The sequence below is a fragment of the Mustelus asterias genome, unplaced genomic scaffold (assembly GCF_964213995.1).
Source record: "Mustelus asterias unplaced genomic scaffold, sMusAst1.hap1.1 HAP1_SCAFFOLD_657, whole genome shotgun sequence".
Taxonomy (NCBI): Eukaryota; Metazoa; Chordata; class Chondrichthyes; order Carcharhiniformes; family Triakidae; genus Mustelus; species Mustelus asterias.
In genome coordinates, this window is record NW_027590606.1 from 155,432 (window position 1) to 174,568 (window position 19,137).

General features: G+C 46.2%; 1 protein-coding gene across 2 annotated transcripts in view; it reads right to left on the reverse strand.

Annotated features, from left to right (window-relative positions):
- LOC144487235 (X-ray repair cross-complementing protein 6-like) overlaps positions 1 to 17,282 on the reverse strand; it is a 68,841-nt gene extending 51,559 nt beyond the window's left edge. For both annotated transcript variants that reach the window (XM_078205310.1, XM_078205309.1), the window contains exon 1: positions 17,217 to 17,282. In XM_078205310.1, coding sequence (XP_078061436.1) covers positions 17,217 to 17,236 — 20 coding nt within the window. In that variant the 5' untranslated portion in view covers positions 17,237 to 17,282. The remainder of the gene's footprint in view (positions 1 to 17,216) is intronic.
- Between the last annotated feature and the right edge of the window lie 1,855 nt (positions 17,283 to 19,137).

Below are 19,137 nucleotides of genomic sequence, written 5' to 3' on the forward strand. Positions count from 1 at the left end.
CCTCAGTTCCCTGGTTTTCTTTTGGCTTTTCCACTACAATGAGCATCAGTTCCTCCTGTGAACCAGCGATATCATTTCCAAGGATAACCTGTATTCCTGGAATAGCCAAGTTTTCCATCACTCCCACTATCACTTACCCAGTCTTGATTGGACTTTCTAGCCTTATCTTACACAGGGGACATACTCCTCTCTCCATTTATTCCACAGATTACCACTCTCTCGGGCAATATTTCAGGAGTGCAAATATTTTCACCTCTTACTATTGGAGACAGACTAGCTCCCATATCTCTCAATATTTTAACTTCTTTACCTACTCCTCCTGTTCTACCTGAGTAAATCTTACCCACACAGGTAAAGTCTTTGAAAAGATCAGACGCTATCTTACTATCCAGCCTGTGCCGAGGCTGTGCACTCTCCTTTAGCTCCTCGACCTCTCTGGAATTTCCCTCACTGCCTTAGCTAATCCCACTGGTTGAGCCTCTTTTACCACATCCTTTTTCCCAGTGCCTTTCTTAAGCCATCAGCACTGTGACTTAGTGTGTCCGACCTTATTACAGTGAAAACACCCGAGGTCTTTCACCTCTTTTCCACCTTCTTGGGTTTCTTTTATCACAGGTGGTAAACTGTTCCCAATGTGATCTACATTTTTGTTTTTCATTGAAGGATCTCCCTCTTTCCCAATTTCTATCCCTCATGGAATGAAATTGCTGTTGGAAGCTAGATGTCAATTTATGCAGTAATGTGTATTCATCTGCCATCTCTGCAGCTCTTCTCACTGTTTTAACTTTCTGTTCCTCAACATGTGTTCTTATCACTTCTGGAAATGAGTTTCTCAACCCCTCCAGCAGAATAATATCTCTAATAACCTCATATATCTTTTCTATCTTTAATGCTCCCACCCATCTATTGAAGTTGCTCTGTTTAATTCTTTCAAACTCGATATAAGTCTGACCTGGTTCCTTTCTTACATTTCTGAACCGTTGTCTCGATGCTAATTCATAGGCACTCAAAACAACCTTCTTTACTTCTTCATATTTTCCTGACACCTCCTCTGACAGCGCTGCAAACACCTCAGTAGCCCTGCTTACCAACTTTGGTCTGAATTAACGTTACCCACACCTCTTCTGGCCATTTCATCTGTGTAGCCAATTTCTCAAAGGAAATGAAAAAGACTTCTGCATCTTTTTCATCAAATTTTGCTAATGTTTGTACATATTTGTATGTATCCCCACCAGGCGGTTGGCCACGATGAGTTTGCCCATCATCACTTCTATCTTGCACTTTTACTTCAGTCATTTGAAGTCTTTTTGCTTCAAGTTCCAACGTCATCTTTTCCAACTCGAACAATCTTTCTCTTTCTTCTTTCTCTGACTCCAGCCTTTTCAGTTCACTTTCTAGCTCCAATTGTCTCATTTGCAATTTATTTTTTTTCTAACTCCACTGCACTTGACTGTTTCTCTGATATGCCTAAATGATTGGATAACTCCGTTACAATTTCAGCTTTCTTATTATCCCTGGTTAAACCCACTTTTAGCCTGTTTGCTAATTCTACAAGTGTCGTCTTTTTCTGTCTTTCTAAGCTTCCTTGGCAAATTTGGGAAGCATCTTCGACCCCCAGAATCTCTTTAGCAATTTTAAGAACCATTTCCCCACTTTTGATTTAAGCGACAACAAGTAAAGATCGAGGACTAGTCATAGCCCGAACCCGAGCCCCCAATCTGTTATAAAGCAGAGGTTGATGCCCCCCTCTGAGAACTAACACCTAACCACTCAAAGAGGAATACCTCACCTTATAATCTGTAAAAAGTGTGTGTGAAGTGGTGTGACCCGCTCTTCGGCAACTCCTAGTGGTTAAATACAAAATAAATCCCTGACACTCACTCTAAAATCAACACGTAACAATTAATTTATCTAACTAACAGTGAACAAATTAACTAAACTAGTAACGAACCGGATAAAACACGATTCTAATGGAATGCTGTTCAGATAAATACAATTTCCACTCCTTAACAAAATAGAATTTAGTCACTCTCAAAATTACAATCACGTTTGGCATCTTCTGGAATGTTCTGGGCCTTCTCTGTTGAATCTTCTGTCTGGAACTTCTTTCTTCTTTAGTATCTTTGCTATTTCGATAGTGCTTTCTCTTAAGACATAGGTGAAGCTATGAGAGCCAGCAATTCGCTCTCTCTCTCTCTAGAATGGAGAGCTGAACTAAGAGCTGTTAACTCTAGAAGGCGGCAGTTGCTCTCTCTCTCTCTTTGTTCCACTGCCCCTTCATTTGTACCCCTGATGGCATATCAGTATTTTCCACAATAGGATTGGTCCTAGATTGTCAAAACCATCAGACTTAAATTTAATAGGTTCTTGGTATCTAAGTGCTTGATTCAAATTGGCTAAATTCAAAAGCCTGTTGTTTTGGAAAAACTGCTGCTCGGCCTTTCAATACAAATGTTTCAGTTTGGGCTCTCTGTGTACTTGCACTTTTAATCTCTAAGCACGGAAAAAGCACCACCTTTTACCGGGACTATGCAATGCTTCCCCCCCCCCCCCTCTCCTCCCCCCTCCCCCCCCCCCCCTCCCTCCCCCATAGCATTTTACGGTTTTCCAAACACCAAAATTTTAACTTCCTACTTCCCAATCTACAATTACTCAACCCAACTTCGCAACTGTTAGGAGATAAATATTGTCCAGGGGAACCCTCCTGGTTCTTAGAGTCATCGAGTCATACAGTACAGAAGAGGTCCTTCAGCCCATTGAGCCTGTACCAACAAAACTACACTAAATCTACACTAATCCCACTTTCCAGCACTTGGCCCATGGCCTTGAATGTTCTGACATTTCAAGTGCTCATCCACATACTTTTTAAAGGTTGTGAGGTTTCCCGCCTCTACTACCCTCCCAGATAGCGCATTCCAGACTCCCACCACCCTCTGGATGAAAAATCTTTTCCTCAAATCCCCTCTAAATCACCTTAAAATTATGCCCCCTCATTACTGACCCTTCAACTAAGGGTAACAGCTGCTTCCGATCCACCCTGTCCACACCTCTCATAATCTTGTACACCTTCTTCAAAACAGTGCCATGGGATCTCTTACATCCACCTGAGAGGGAAAACATCTCATCCCAAAGGACAGTACTGCAGCACTCCCTCAGTACTGCACTGGCAACATCAGTTTGAATCATCTACTTTGTTATGATCATTGGCCAGAGCTCCAAGTGAAGGCGAGATCCGGTTAGTGACCAATGACATTTTATTTAACATAGACAAAGCTTGAGATTTGAGACACTTGTTCACTGAATAAAGTCACAAAATTCCACAGAGTTTGAAGAAAGAGAAATTAACTTTACTATGCAAGATCAGAAAGATAAAACTATTTACAACATGTATCCTAAACGTTAGCATTCAGGTTTCAAGAGGTATATTTAAATTAACAGGCAAATTGTGGTCAGACATGCCAACGACACAATCTTCTTGTTATTGTAGAATCATAGAGTTTTACAGCACAGAAAGAGGCCCTCCAGCCCATCATATCTGCAACGGCCATCCAGCACCTAGCCAAGGCTGAGATAGACAGATTTTTAACCAGTAAGGGAATCAAGGGTTATGGAGTATTGCATAATGACAGGCGTGACCAAAACAGAGTCCACGATTTCTCAACATCACACCCAGACATCAGTAACACTGTGAGTCAACCAATCTCACTGTAACTCTCTCACTCACAAAAGTTTCCAATTTTCATCTTAGAAGATCTTACCTTGGAATTATCTCAAAAACGCGCTCCAACTCAGACGGCTTCAATGACGCCCCACCTCGCAGGATTTTAATCTCGTCTCCTGAGATCACGTGCCCCTGGATTCCCAAGTACACTCAAACAGCTACTCAACAGCATGATTTCAGTTCTTCGGCCATGCTGAGCAGAACATAACTATTCAAAAGTGGTACCTTTGTCCCAACGGCCCACAGCACAGTCACCAACATTTGGCTGTCTTCTTGGATCTTCAGGGCTTCTCTTGAACCCTCAGGCAGCATCAATGGTAGCCCATCTTATTGGGTTTCAGTCTCACCTTCCAAGATCCCGTTCCCCTGGAATCCCCGAGTATACTCTCAAACACCAAACTACAGGCAGAATTTCAGACCTTCGGCCACACCAAGCAGAACAGCTTTGCCCCAATGGCCCAAGGGTTCTTCTGAGCCCTCCAGACCTAAAGCCTGCTCCTCACAGCCCTTTCTATAACTTGGAACCTGTTTCTCTTTTAACTGAACTTAACTGCCCCTGTCTGAGGTCTCTTACTTGGGACTTCCTTGTGGGACCTCTCTCTGTGCTCTCCCCCCTGTCTGGGACACTGTTTGGTTCTGGCAATCCGCACCCGGATTCTCATGCCATTTATATTCTTTCTCTTTATGTGTAGTCAGTTTGGGCCTGTCGTGGGCCGGGACAACTTATGCTGAACTGAGTGCGGGAAGCCCACTCCCAGGTCTGCTCACGTGCCGAAATTCCAAGGTCTGTCAGGAGTTGAGGTTCCAGACTTCCAAGCTCAACATTAAGGTAAGTTCGGGTTATGTAATAACTCAGATCCCTGCAGTAGGACTGGAACTCACAACCCTCTGTCTCAGAGATGAGAGGACCACACTGAGCCAAGGCTGACCACCTCAATACCAAAGCAAGGAGATAATGTGGAACTTACCACGGAACTCTGATTCAACTATGCTTGGCAGTTGTGTGTACATTTCTGGTCCCTTTCTTATAAAAAGGAGCAGGAAAATTACAGAAAAGATTAACAAGAGTGCTAGTGGGACTGAGAGGATCCAACTCTCAGGAACGATTTAGCAAGCTCTTCCCTGGAAAACAGGACAGTGAGAGGCGATCAGATCAGTGATAGGGTAGATGTGGAGAAACTACTACAGAATCTTGTTATTGTAGAATTATAGAGTTTTACAGCACAGAAAGAGGCCCTTCAGCCCATCATGTCTGCATTGGCCATCCAGCACCTAGCCAAGGCTGAGATAGACAGATTTTTAATCAGTAAGGGAATCAAGAGTTATGGTGGATCGCGTGCAGTTCACGTTGCCACACTACCAGAAAGACATGGAATCTTTGGAGAGAGTGCAAAGGTTCACCAGGATGTTACCTGGTCTCGAAGGTGTTGGCCATGAGGAGAGGTTGAATAAACTTGGAATGTTTTCACTAGAAAGATGGAGGCTGAGGGGTGGCCTGATCGAAGTCTACAAAATGATGAGAGGCATCGACAGGGTGGATAGTCAGAGGATTTCTCCAAGGGTGGAAGTGTCAATTACAAGGAGGCACATGTTCAAGGTGAGAGGGGGAAAGTTTAAGGGAGATGCGGGGGGGGGAAGTTTTTCACGCAGTGAGTGGTGGGTGTCTGGAACGCGCTGCCAGAGGAGGTGGTGGAAGCAGGCACATTAGCAATATTTAAGAGGCATTTGGATGGGTACATGAATAGGAAGGGAATAGAGGGATACGGACTGAGTAAGGGCAGGTTTGTTTTAGTTTAGTTATGACATGATTGGCACAACTTGGAGGGCCAAAGGGCCTGTTCCTGTGCTGTACTTTTCTTTGTTCTTGGGACAAGGTGGGAAAGTGGAGTTGAGCTTTATATCAGAGCAGCCATGATCTCATTGAATGGGGGCGCATATTCGGTGGGCTGAATGGTCTACTACTGCTCCCACGTCTTATGGTCTCAACACATTTTCCAGCACTTGGTCCGTAACCATGTGTGCTATGGCATTTCAAGTGCCGATCTAAATGCTTCTTAAATATTGTGAGGGTTCCCACCTCTACCACCCTTTCAGGCAGTGAGTTCCAGTTTCCCACCACCATCTGAGTGAAAAGGTTTTTCCTCAAATCCCCTATAAATCTCCCACCCCTTACATTAAAGCTATGCCTCCTGGTTATTGACCCCTCTTCTGTCGGGTGTTGGATACTGCTCGGTAGGTCTTAATAAAGCCTTCATCATCTTAAGTAGGTTAACTGTATGTATTGATTAACTACAAGAACCAGGTACATATATACAATAAAGGGTTCACGCTACATGCTACCAGTGAGGCTTGGAACAGAGAGACAGTACAATTGAACACATGGTTAAAGAGCTGGTGTAGGAGGGAGGGCTTTAGATACATGAATCATTGGGATCTCTTCTGGGGAAGGTGGGATCTGTACAAGAAGGACGGGTTCCACCTGAACTGGAGGGGCACCAATATCCTGGGTGGGAAGTTTGTTGGTGCTGTTCGGGAGGATTTAAACTGGTGCGGCAGAGGGGTGGGAACCGGAACAGCAAGCCAGTAAGTGTAGGGACTGGGGAAAAAAGTGAGACTGAGATAAACGTATCGCAGAGTAAGAGCAGGCAGAGGGGCTCAGCGAGACTGGAGGTTTGGAGTGCATTTGCTTCAATGCAAGAAGTATAACAGGTAAGACAGATGAACAGAGAGCCTGGATTACTGCATGGAATTATGATGTTATTGCAATTACGGGGACCTGGTTAAAGGAGGGACAGGACTGGCAGCTTAACATTCCGGGATATCATTGTTTTAGATGGGACAGAGGGGGAAACAGAAGGAGCGTTGTGGGGGGGAGGGGGCACGGGGGAGTCGCATTGCTGATCAGGCAGCACATCACAGCTGTGTTGAGGGAGGACACATTGGAGGGATCTTCTAGTGAGGCATTATGGGTGGAGCTCAGAAATAGGAAGGGTGAAATCACAATGTTGGGAATGTACTGTAGACCTCCCATCAGCCCGTAGGAGACAGAGGAGCAGTTGTGTAGTCAGATACTAGAAAGGTGTGAAAAAAGCAGGGTCGTTGTGGTGGGCAACTTTAACTTTCCCCCACATTGACTGGGACTCCCTTACAGACAGGGGCTCGGATGGAGGGCAACTTGTTAGTTGTGTCTCGGAGGGTTTTTTGATACAGTATGTTGACAATCCAACCAGGAAGGGGGCCATACTAGACTTGATATTGGGGAATGAGCCAGGCCAGGTGATCGATGTTTCAATAGGGGAGCACTTTGGACTTAGCGACCGTAACTCCATAAGATTTCGGGTAGTCTTGGATAAGGACAAGAGTGGCCCTCGAGTGAGGGTGATTAATTGGGCAAGGGCTAAATACATGCAAATTAGACAGGAACTGGGGAATGTGGATTGGGAGCGGCTATTTGAGGGCAAATCCATGACTGGCATGCGGGGGGCTTTTAAAGGCCAGTTGATTGACGTGCAGGACAGGCATGTCTCCGCAAAAATGAAGGATAGAAATGGCAGGATTCGGGAACAATAGGTGACGAGTGAAATTGTAAGCTTAGTGAAAGTAGGAAGGAACTTAAACGTAGAATTAGGAGGGCTAAAAGGGGCCATGAAATGTCTTTAGCAAACAGGTCAAGGAAAATCCCAAGGCTTTTATATGCATATATTAGGAGCAAGAGGGTAGCAAAAGAAATAATCTGGAAGAAAATGTGGGTGGCCTGATTAGTAAATTTGCGGATGACACGAAGATTGGTGGAGTTGCTGATAATGCGGGGGATTGTCAGAGAATACAACAGAATATAGATAGATCAGAGACTTGGGCACAGAAATGGCAGATGGAGTTTAATCCAGACAAATGCGAGGTGATGCATTTTAGACGATCAAATTTAGGTGTGAATAATATGATGTGACAGAACTCTGAGCAACATTAACATACAGAGGGATCTGGGCATACAGGTCCATAGTTCCCTAAAAGTGGCAACGCTGGTGGCCAAGGTTATTAAGAAGGCATATGGCATGCTTGCTTTCATCAGCCGAGTAAGGGCAGAAGGTTTTTTTTAGTTAATTTAGGGCATCATGATCGGCACAGGTTTGGAGGGTCAAAGGGCCTGTTCCTGTGCTGTACTTTTCCTTGTTCTTTCTTGTACACTCCATCGTGTCTACATTGGCTTTTCAGAGCAATCTCATTGTGCTCTTGTTCAGCTGCTCTCTCCCCATTGCTCTGTAATAATTTCCCTTCAGATAATGTTCTTATTTGCTTTTGAAAGTTGCTACATACTGAATCTGCTTTCGCCGCCCTCTGGATAATACACTGTGTCATTAAAAAATGTTGCCTCATGTTGCCAAATATTGTCCAGTTGATCAAGCACTTTTGAGGTGTAATCATTGTTGTAATGTAGGCAATTGGGGAAAGCAAGCTCCCACAATGTGATTATTACCCGATAGTCAGTTTTTGTGATCCGACGTGGATTGTGGGATAAATATTGGCCAGAACACCAGGAAAAATACACCCTCTGCTCTTCTTCCAAAGAGCGCAACGTGATCAAACAAACATACAAAATAGGAGTAGCAGCAGGCCATTCTGCCCCTCGGGCCTGCTCCACCATTCAACAAGATCAGGCTAATCTATTTCTGTTTCGAGTTCAACATTCCCGCCTACCCACGATAACCTCTGATTTCCTCACCTAACAAGAATCTATCTACCTCTGCCATAAAAATATTCAGTGACCCAGCCTCCACCACCTTCTGAGGCAGAGAGTTCCAAAATCACACAACCCTCTGATAGAAACAAATTTTCCTCACCTCTATCGACCATGCCCACCCAAGAAGGTTTAACATCCCACCCAAAAGACAGCACCTATGGCAGTGCAGCACTCTCACTATACTGCACCAATTTTGGATTTTGTGCTTATAATTTCTGAAATGGAGCTTGAAGTCAGGGCATAGTGACCCAGGGATGGGAGCAGTTCCCGTTGGGGGTGGTCCCCATTGGGAATGGTCCCCGTTGGGGGTGGTCCCCATTGGGGGTGGGACACATTGACCCAGGGATGGAAGTAGTCTCCATTAGGAGTGGTCTCCATTAGAAGTGGTCTCCATGGGGGTAGTCCCCATTGGGAGGGGTCCATATTAGGAGTGGGACACACTGACCCAGGGATGGGAGTGGTCTTCATTGGGTCCCCATTGGCGGTGGTCTCCACTGGGAGTTGGACACACTGAGCCAGGGATGAGAGTGGTCTCCACTGGGAGTGGGACACACTGAGCCAGGGATGAGAGTGATCTCCATTGGGAGTGGTCTCCACCTGGCCCCCATAGGGGGTGGTCACCATTGGGACTGGAAGAAACTGACGCATGGATGGGAGTGGTCTCCATTGGGTTCCAACTTGGAAAGGTCCCTATTGGATGTGGGACACTCTGACCCAGAGATGGGAGTTGCCTTCATTGGAAGTGGGACACAGTGACGCAGGGATGGGACTGGTCTCCATTGGAAGTGGTCTCCATTGGGGATGGTCTCCATTGGGGGAGTTCTCAAATGGGAGTGATCTCCATTAGGGGTAGTCTCCATTGGGGGTACTCCCCACTGGGAGTGGATACACTGACGCAGGGATGGGAGTGGTCCCCATTGGGAGTGGGACACACTGACGGAGGGATGGGAATGGTCCCCATTGGGAGTGGGACACACTAACACAGGGATGGGAATGGTCCCCATTGGGAGTGGGACACACTGACGGAGGGATGAGAGGGGTCCCCACTGGGAGTGAGACACATTGACCCAGGGATGGGAACAGTCTCCATTGGGAGTGGGACACACTGATGGAGGGATGGGAGGGGTCCCCACTGGGAGTGAGACACACTGACCCAGGGATGGGAACAGTCTCCATTGGGAGTGGGACACACTGATGGAGGGATGGGAGGGGTCCCCACTGGGAGTAGGACACACTGACAATGGGATGTGAGTGGTCCCCATTGGGAGTGGGACACACTAACCCAAGGATGGGAATGGTCTCCACTGGGAGTGGACATACTGATGGAGGAATGGGAGGGGTCCCCACTGGGAGTGGGACACACTGACGCAGGGATGGGAGGGGTCCCCATTGGGAGTAGGACACACTGACCCAGGGATGGGAGGAGTCCCTATTGGGAGTGGGATGCGCTGACCCAGGGATGGGAGTTGCCATAGGAACATAGGAATTAGGAGCAGAAGTAAGCAAATTCAGCCCTTCGAGCCTGCTCCGCCATTCAATCAGATCTGGTCTCAAATCCACCTCCTCACCTGCTCCCCATCTCCCTCTTTCCCTTTTTTTTATTGGAAATATATCTATTCCCTTCTTGAAATCATTCAATGATTCAGACTCCACCACGCAATGGGGCAGCGAGTTCCACAAATTCACCACCCTCTGCAAGAAGTAGTTCCTCCTCATCTCAGTTTTAAATCTACCGCCTCTCAACCTATACTCTGTGACCTCTTGTTCGAGATTGCCCCATAAGAAGAAACATTTGGTTAAAATTTTATATACCTCGATCAGATCCCCCCTCACCCTTGTCAACTCCAGTGAGGACAAGCCCAAACTATTTAATCTCTCCTCATACATCAACCCCTTCATTCCCGGAATCAATCTGGTGAACCTCCTCTGAACTGCCTCCAATGCCACCACGTCCTTGCTCAAATAAGGAGACCAAACCTGGACATGACTCCAGCCGTGGTCTCACCAACACCCTATACAATTGCAGCAACACTCCTCTACTTTTATACTCCAGTCCCTTTGCAATAAATGGCAACATTCTATTTGCCTTTTTTATTACCTGCTGCACCTGCATACCAACTTTCCACGATTCATGAACAAAGACACCCAGATCCCTCTGCCCGGACACATTTTGAATCTGCTTCCCATTTAGGTAATAATCTGCCTTTCTATTTTTTCTGCCAAAATGGACAACCTCACACTTATCCACATTAAGCTCCATCTGCCAAATTTTGGCCCATTCTCTTAGCCTACCTATATCCACCTGTAGAGTCTTTATATCCTCTTCACTGCCTGCTTCCCCATTATTTTAGTCTCATCCACAAATTTTGCTGTGTTACACTCTGTCCCCTTCTTGCAGATCAAAGAACTCATGCAAGTTTTTCAAGCACAACTCACCCTTCGTAAAACCATACTGACAATGAGCTTTGTCCTTCCAAATGCTCAGCCATCTCCTCAATGATTGATTCCAGCAACTTCCCCAGCACAGAGGTCAAGCTAACTGGCCTATAATTTCCTACTTTTTGTCTCTGTCCCTTTTTGAATAAGGGCGTCACATTAGCGTGTTTCCAATCCATCAGGACCTCACCGGAATCCAGGGAATTTTGAAATATCACAACCAATGCATCCACTATCTCTGCGGCCACCTCCTTTAATACCCTCGAGTGCAGACCATCAGGCCCCAGGGACTTATCTGCCTTTAATCCCATTAGTTTATTCAATACCTTCTCCTTAGTGATATTTATTGCACCAAGCTGCTCTGCATTAAAGACAGTTTTTGAAAAATCTTCATTTTTCTCCACCATGAAGAAAGAGCATTAAGAGCATTCAAATGGTTATTGGATAAACATATGGATGATATTGGAATAGTGTAGATTAGAGGGGCTTTAGATTGGTTTCACTGGTCGGCGCAACATCGAGGGCCGAAGGGCCTGTACTGCGCTGTAATGTTCTATGTTCTATGTTCTAAAGAGGCAGAATATTGGTTTAGTGCCTCCGCCATCTCGATGTTCCCCAATAATACCTCACCAGTATCGTCCTCTAAAGGGCCAACATTTAGTTTCGCTATTCTCTTCCTCCTTATATACTTGTAGAAGCTTTTGGTTTCTGTGTTTATGTTTTCTGCTAGCTTCCTGTCGTAGTTCACTTAGCTCCTTTGATTCTATTTTTAACAGCCTTTAACTGAACCTTAAAGTTCTCCCAATCCTCCAGCTTGCCACTAGCTTTGCAGTAGTTTCCCTAGTTTTTGCCTCTATGTAGGGTGAATATGATAGGGTGAATGCACTCAGTCTTTTTCCCAGGGTTGGGGAATCGAGAACTAGAGGGCATTGGTTTAAGTTAAGAGGGGAAAGAATTAATTAATGGGAACCTGAGGAGCAACCTTTTCTTTTTACACAGAGGGTGGTACGTGTGTGGAATGAGTTGTCAGAGGAAGTGGTTGAGGCAGGGACATTGACAACATTTAAAAGGCATTTGGACAGATACATGGATAGGAAAGGTTTTGAGGGATATGGGCCAAAAGCAGGCAAATGGGGTTAGCTTAGATGGGCATTTTGGTCAGCATGGACCAGTTTGGGCCGAAGGGCCTGTCTCCATGCTGTAGATTCTATGTCCTCTTTGACTTCCTTGTCTTGCCATGGAACGTTTTCCTTCCTTTAATAATTCCTCTTCCTCTCAGGAATATACTTTAATCGAGAGATATTCAATATCTCCGTCAACATCCGCCATTGTTCCTTAACGGTCCTGCCCTCAAGTATTTGTGTCCAATTTACTTGGGCCAACTCTTTCCTCAGACCTGTATAATTACCTCTGCCCAACGCTAAAACTCTAGTATGGCACTCTGGCTTCTCTCACTCAATCGGAATCCGAAATTCTAGCAGATCCAAGAGGATCTTTAACAACAAGACTATTTATCAACACTTCTTCGTTACTAAATCTAAAATAGCCTGTTCCCTGGTTGGTTCCATAACATATTGCTCTAAGAAACAATCCCTCATATACTCTATGAAATCTCCCTCGAGGCTACCTTTGCCAATTTGATTGATCCCATCTATATCCATGTTAAAATGACCCACGATTACCTTATGCCCTTCTCATAAGCCCACATTAGTTTATATTGGTTTATACTATGCCCCACTTTGGAAGTATTGCTTGGGGGCCTGTAAATTGCTCCGACCAAGATGTTTTTTCATAGAACCATACAGCGCAGAAGAGGCCCTTCGGCCCATCGAGTCTGCACCAACACATCCTCTTTTTTTTATTCCCACCATATTGATTCAACATAGATCTAAACGGGTATGATATAATTGGGATTACAGAAACATGGCTGCAGGATGACCAGGGGTGGGAATTGAATGTCCCAGGGTATTCAATATTTAAGAAGGACAGCCATAAAGGGAAAGGTGGTGGAGTGGCACTGCTGGTTAAAGAGGAAATTAACACAATAGTGAGAAAGGATATTAGCTCTGACAACATGAAGTCTGTATGGGTAGAGTTGAGAAATACCAAGGGGCAAAAAACATTCGTGGATGTCATATGTAGACCCCCAAACTGCAGTGGTCATGTTGGGAACGGCATTAAACACGAAATTAGAGATGCATGTGGTAAGGGAATATCGGTGATCATGGGTGATTTTAATCTGCACATAGATTGGGCAAATCAAATTAGCAACAATGCCGTAGAGAAAGAATTCCTGGAGTGCGTATGGGATGGTTTTCTTGACCAATATGTGGAGGAACCAACTAGAGAGCCGGCCATCTTAGACTGGGTACTGTGTAATGAGAAGGGAATCATAGAAACCCTATAGTGCAGAAAGAGGCCACCTGGACTGGGAGGCCACCCATCGAGTCTGCACCGACCACAATCCCACCCAGGCCCTACCCCCATATCCCTACATATTTACCCGCTAATCCCTCTAACCTACGCATCTCAGGACACTAAGGGGCAATTTTAGCATGGCCAATCCACCTAACCCACACATCTTTGGACTGTGGGAGGAAACCGGAGCACCCGGAGGAAACCCACGCAGACACGAGGAGAATTTGCAAACTCCACACAGACAGTGACCCAAGCCGGGAATCGAACCCAGGTCTCTGGAGCTGTGAAGCAGCAGTGCTAACCACTGTGCTACCGTGCCGCCCCAATCATTCCCAGTCTAGCTGTACGAGACCCCTTGGGGATGAGCGACCATAACATCAGGAATTTTTTTATCAAGGTGGAGAGTGAAATAGTTGATTCAGAGACTAGGGTGCTTAATCTTAATAAAGGAAACTATGAGGATATAAGGTGTGAGTTGGCCTTGATAGATTGGGGAGAATTACTTAAAGGGATGACAGTGGATAGGCAATGGCAAACATTCAAGGAACAAATGGGGGAACTGCAGCAACTCTTTATTCCTGTCTGGCACAAAAGCAAAATGGGTAAGAGGGCCAATCCATGGCTTACAAAGGAAATTAGAGAGAGTATCCGATCTAAGGAAGAAGCATATAGATTGGTCAAGAAAAATAATAGGTCTGAAATTTGGGAGCAGTTTAGAATTCAAACAAAGAAGGACCAAGTGATTGATTAAGGGGGAAATACAGTGCAAAAGTAAGCTTGCAGGGAACATAAAGACTGACACTGAGGGTTTCTATAGATATGTGAAGAGAAAGAGGTTGGTGAAGACAAATGTAGGTCCCCTACAGACAGAAATGGGGGAATGTATAATAGGGGACAAAGAAATGGCCAAGCAACTGAATACATACTTTGGTTCTGTCTTCATAAAAGAGGACACAAATCAGATGCCAGAAATGTTGGAGAATGCAAGATTTAGTGAGAGGGAAGAAGAGCTGAGGGAGATCAATATTAGTAGAGAAATGGTGCTGGAAACATTGATGGGATTGAAGGCGGATAATTTCCCAGGGCCTGATAATCTATATCCCAGAGTACTTAAAAAAGTGGCTCCAGAAATAGTGGATGTATTGGTGGTCATCTTCCAGGATTCTATAGATTCTGGAACAGTCCCTGCAGGTTGGAGGGTAACGAATGTCACTCCAATATTCAAAAAGGGAGGTAGAGAGAAAACAGGGAATTATAGATCAGTAAGCTTAACATCGGAAGTGGGGAAAATTCTCAAATCCATCATCAAGGACCTTATAGCAGAGTATTTAGAAAGCGTGGCAGGATCAGACAGAGTCAGCATGGATTTATGAAGGGGAAATCATGCTTGACAAATCTGTTGGAATTCTTTGAAGATGTAACTAGTAGAGTTGACAAGGGGGAGCCAATCAATGTGGTATATTTGGACTTTCAGAAAGCGTTTGACAAAGTCTCGCATAAGAGAATATCGTGCAAGATGAAAGCGCATGTGATTGGGGGAAGTGTATTGAGATGGATAGAAAACTGGTTGGCAGAGAGGAAACAAAGAGTAAAAATTAATGGTTGCTTTTCAAATTGGCAGGCAGTAACTAGTGGGGTGCCACAGGGATTGGTGCTGGGACCCCAGATATTCACAATATATATTAATAATTTGGATGAGGGAACAAAATGTAACATCTCAAAGTTTGCAGATGATACCAAGTTGGGTGGGAGGGTGAACTGTGATGAGGATGCAGAGATCCTACAGAATGATCTGGACAGATTGGGTGAGTGGGCAAATCAATGATAGATGCAGTATAATTTGGATAAATGTGAGGTTATTCACTTTGGAAGTAAAAACAAGAAGGCAGATTACTACCTGAACGGCTGTAAATTGGGAGAGGGGAGTGTGCAGCGGTACCTGGGTGTCCTTGTGCACCAGTCACTGAAGGTAAGCACACAGGTGCAGCAGGCGGTAAAGAAGGCAAATGGTATGTTGGCCTTCATTGCGAGAGGTTTCGAGTACAGGAGCAGGGATGTGTTGTTGCAATTATACAGGGCCTTGGTGAGGCCACACCTAGAGTATTGTGTGCAGTTTTGGTCTCCTTTTCTGAGGAAGGATGTTCTTGCTGTCAAGGGAGTGCAGCGAAGTCTTACCAGGCTGATTCAGGGAATGGCGGGACTGATGTATGAGGAAAGATTGACTAGGTTAAGATTGTTTTTGCTGGAGTTCAGATGAATGAGAGGGGATCTCATAGAGACTTAGGAACTTCTAACAAGACTAGACAGGGTAGATGCAGAGAGGATATTCCCGATGGTGGGGGAGTCCAGAACCAGGGGTCACACTCTGAAGATTCAGGGTAGACCGTTTAGGACGGAGGTGAGGAGACATTTCTTCACTCGAAGAATGGTGAGCCTGTGGAATTCGTTACCACAGGAAGTAGTTGATGCCAAAACATTGAATGCATTCAAGAGGTGGCTGGATATAGCACTTGGGACGAATGGGATCAAAGGTTATGGGGAAAAAGCAGGATTAAGTTATTGAGTTAGACGATCAGTCGGGCAGCATAGTCGGTGCAGGCTCGGAGGGCCAAAGGGCCTGTTCCTGTACTGTAATTTTCTTTGTTCTTTGTACGGTGAAATGTATAGGTTGTTGCACACTATACAGACGAAGCATACCGTTCATAGAGAAGGAGTGCAGAATGTGTTACAGTCATAGCTAGAGTGTAGAGAAAGGTCAACTTTAATGCAAGGTTGGTCCACTCAAATGTTTGATGGCAGCAGGGAAAAAACTGTTCTCGAGTCGGTTGGTACATGACCTCAACTTTTCTATCTTTTTCCCCAATGGAAGAAGGTGGAAGAGAGAATGTCCGGGGTGCATGGGGTCCTTAATTTTGCCGGCTGCTTTTCCGACGCAACGGGAAGTGCAGATAGAATCAATGGATGGGACTGGGCTACATTCATGACTCTTTGTAGTTTCTTGCGGTCCGTTAGAATAATGGTGTTGGAGGCTGAACTGGAGTCAATAAATAGGAGTCTGACATAGGTGTCTTTGTTATCTCGGTGTTCCAGGGTTGAGTGCAGGGCCAGGGAAATAATAATGCCTGTTCACTTCTTTCCTGCTTCTGATGTGGCGACACGGTGGCTAACACTGCTGCCTCACAGCGCCAGGGACCGAGGTTCGACTCCCGGCTTGGCTCGCTGTCTGTGTGGAGTCTACACGTTCTCCCCATGTCTACGTGGGTTTCCTCCGGGTGCTCCGGTTTCCTCCCACAGTCTGAAAGACGTGCTGGTTAGGGTGCATTGGCCGTGCTAAATTCTCCCTCGGAGTACCCGAAGAGAAGCCGGAATGTGGCGACTCGGGGAATTTCACAGTAACATCATTGCAGGGACAAACTGATTGCCAACTGGACATCACATTATGTTAATGTAAGCCTTACTTGTGACTAATAAACTTTAATACAGCCTTGGTGTCATCGTTAACCCATAAAGCAACTCCCTATCCTGTCCATCGTTCCACAATACTGAGTAAGCACCCTTGGACATTCAACTCCCAGTCCTGCTCCTCCTTAACCATGTCTCTGGAATCCCCACCAAACCTTACCCATTGGTCTCTATTGGTGCCACAACCCATTGTCCCCACAGGGAGTGGCACTGCGCCTGCGCGGCCGCGGCCCCGACCCCTCGCGAGACCGGAAGTGAGCAGGCGCGAGCAGCCGGCAGCCGTTTCTCAATCTCTCTTCACGTTCTGGCGATTAAACGCACCCCCCCGCCCCGCGCGCCTGAGGCCGGAGTTTTTAATTATTATTATTTTCCGCTCCCGTCGGGAATTCTAACTGGGTTTTACCGCTGATTTACCCTCCCTGGCCAGACTCAAACTTTTACCCGCGGGGCCAGCAACACATTCGCGTCCGAACCGGCTGTCCGCCTCCTCGAGGCTTCACTCGTCTCGTTTCTGATTGGTTAACGCGGCTGTCAATCAGAGGCACCAAGGGTTTCGATTGGTTGTCATGCCTGTCAATCACTGTCCCTTAGATCCACCCATCTTGTGGCTGATTGGCCTGTTCCCTTCGCTCCTGCTTCTGATTGGCTATGTCACGTGTGATTCATAGCCCCCCCAAGGTCCGCCTTCCTCGCTTGTGATTGGCTTTGTTGCCTTGTCTCCTGCCTCCGATTGGGTAATCCGATAGGCCCATCTTGCTGCTGATTGGCTCCTTAGCTCTCCTCTACACCGTATCTGATTGGCCTAATCGGCGATCAATCATTGTGACCCTGGGAACCGCCCACGTTTCGGTTGATTGGCCTCTTGCCTTTGCTCTCTCCGGGTTCCGATTGGTTGATAGCTCCTGTTCGGCTGTCAATCAAACCCAGTGAGTCATTGCCCCTGGGCTTCCTAAAGACATGTTGTGGAGGTGCTGGTGTTGGACTGGGGTGAACACAGTAAGAAGTCTCACAACACCAGGTTAAAGTCCAACAGGTTTATTTGGTAGCACAAGCCACTAGCTTTCGGAGCGCTGCTCCTTCATCAGGTGAGTGTGAGTTGTGTTCACAAACAGGGCACATAAAGACACAAACTCAATTTACAGAATAATGGTTGGAATGTGAGTCCTTGCAGGTAGTCTTAAAGGTTACATTGTGAGTGGAGAGAGCGTTAAGCACAGGTTAAAGAGATGTGTATTGTCTCCAGACAGGACAGTTAGTGAGATTTTGCAAGTCATGGGGTTTACAGGTAGTGTGACATGAACCCAAGATCCCGGTTGAGGCCGTCCTCATGTGTGTGGAACGTGGCTATCACTCTGCTCAGTGACTCTGCGTTGTGAAGGCCATCTTGGAGAGCGTTTACCCGAAGATCAGAGGCTGAATGCCCGTGACCGCTGAAGTGTTCCCCAACAGGAAGAGAACACTCTTGCCTGGTGAAGTGGACCTCTTCACCGCACAGGACCTTCAACTGATGCTATACACTAGATACATCGATGACATTTTCTTCCTTTAGACTCATGGTGAACAATCACTGAAACAGCTATATGATGACATCAACAAGTTCCATCCCACCATCAGACTCACCATGGACTACTCTCCAGAATCGGTTGCATTCTTGGACATACGCATCTCCATCAAGGACGGTCACCTCAGCACCTCACTGTACCGCAAGCCCACAGATAACCTCACGATGCTCCACTTCTCCAGCTTCCACCCTAAACACGTTAACGAAGCCATGCCCTATGGACAAGCCCTCCGTATACACAGGATCTGCTCAGATGAGGAGGATCGCAACAGACACCGCCAGACGCTGAAAGATGCCCTCATAAGAACAGGATATGGCGCTCGACTCATCGATTGATAGTTCCAACGCGCCACAGCGAAAAATCGCACCAACCTCCTCAGAAGACAAACACAGGACACGGCAGACAAAATACCCTACATCGTCCAGTACTTCCCCGGAGCGGAGAAGCTATCACATTTTCTCCAGAGCCTTCAACATGTCATTGATGAAGACAAACATCTCACCAAGGCCATCCCCACACCCCTACTTCTTGCCTTCAAACAACCGCACAACCACAAACAGACCATTGTCCGCAGCAAACTACCCAGCCTTCAGGAGAACAGTGACCACGACACCACACAACCCTGCCACAGCAACCTCTGCAAGACGTGCCGGATCATCGACATGGATGCCATCATCTCACGTGAGAACACCATCTACCAGGTTCACGGTACATACACTTGCAACTCGACCAACGTTGTCTACCTCCATACACTGCAGGAAAGGATGCCCCGAGACATGGTACATTGGGGAGACCATGCA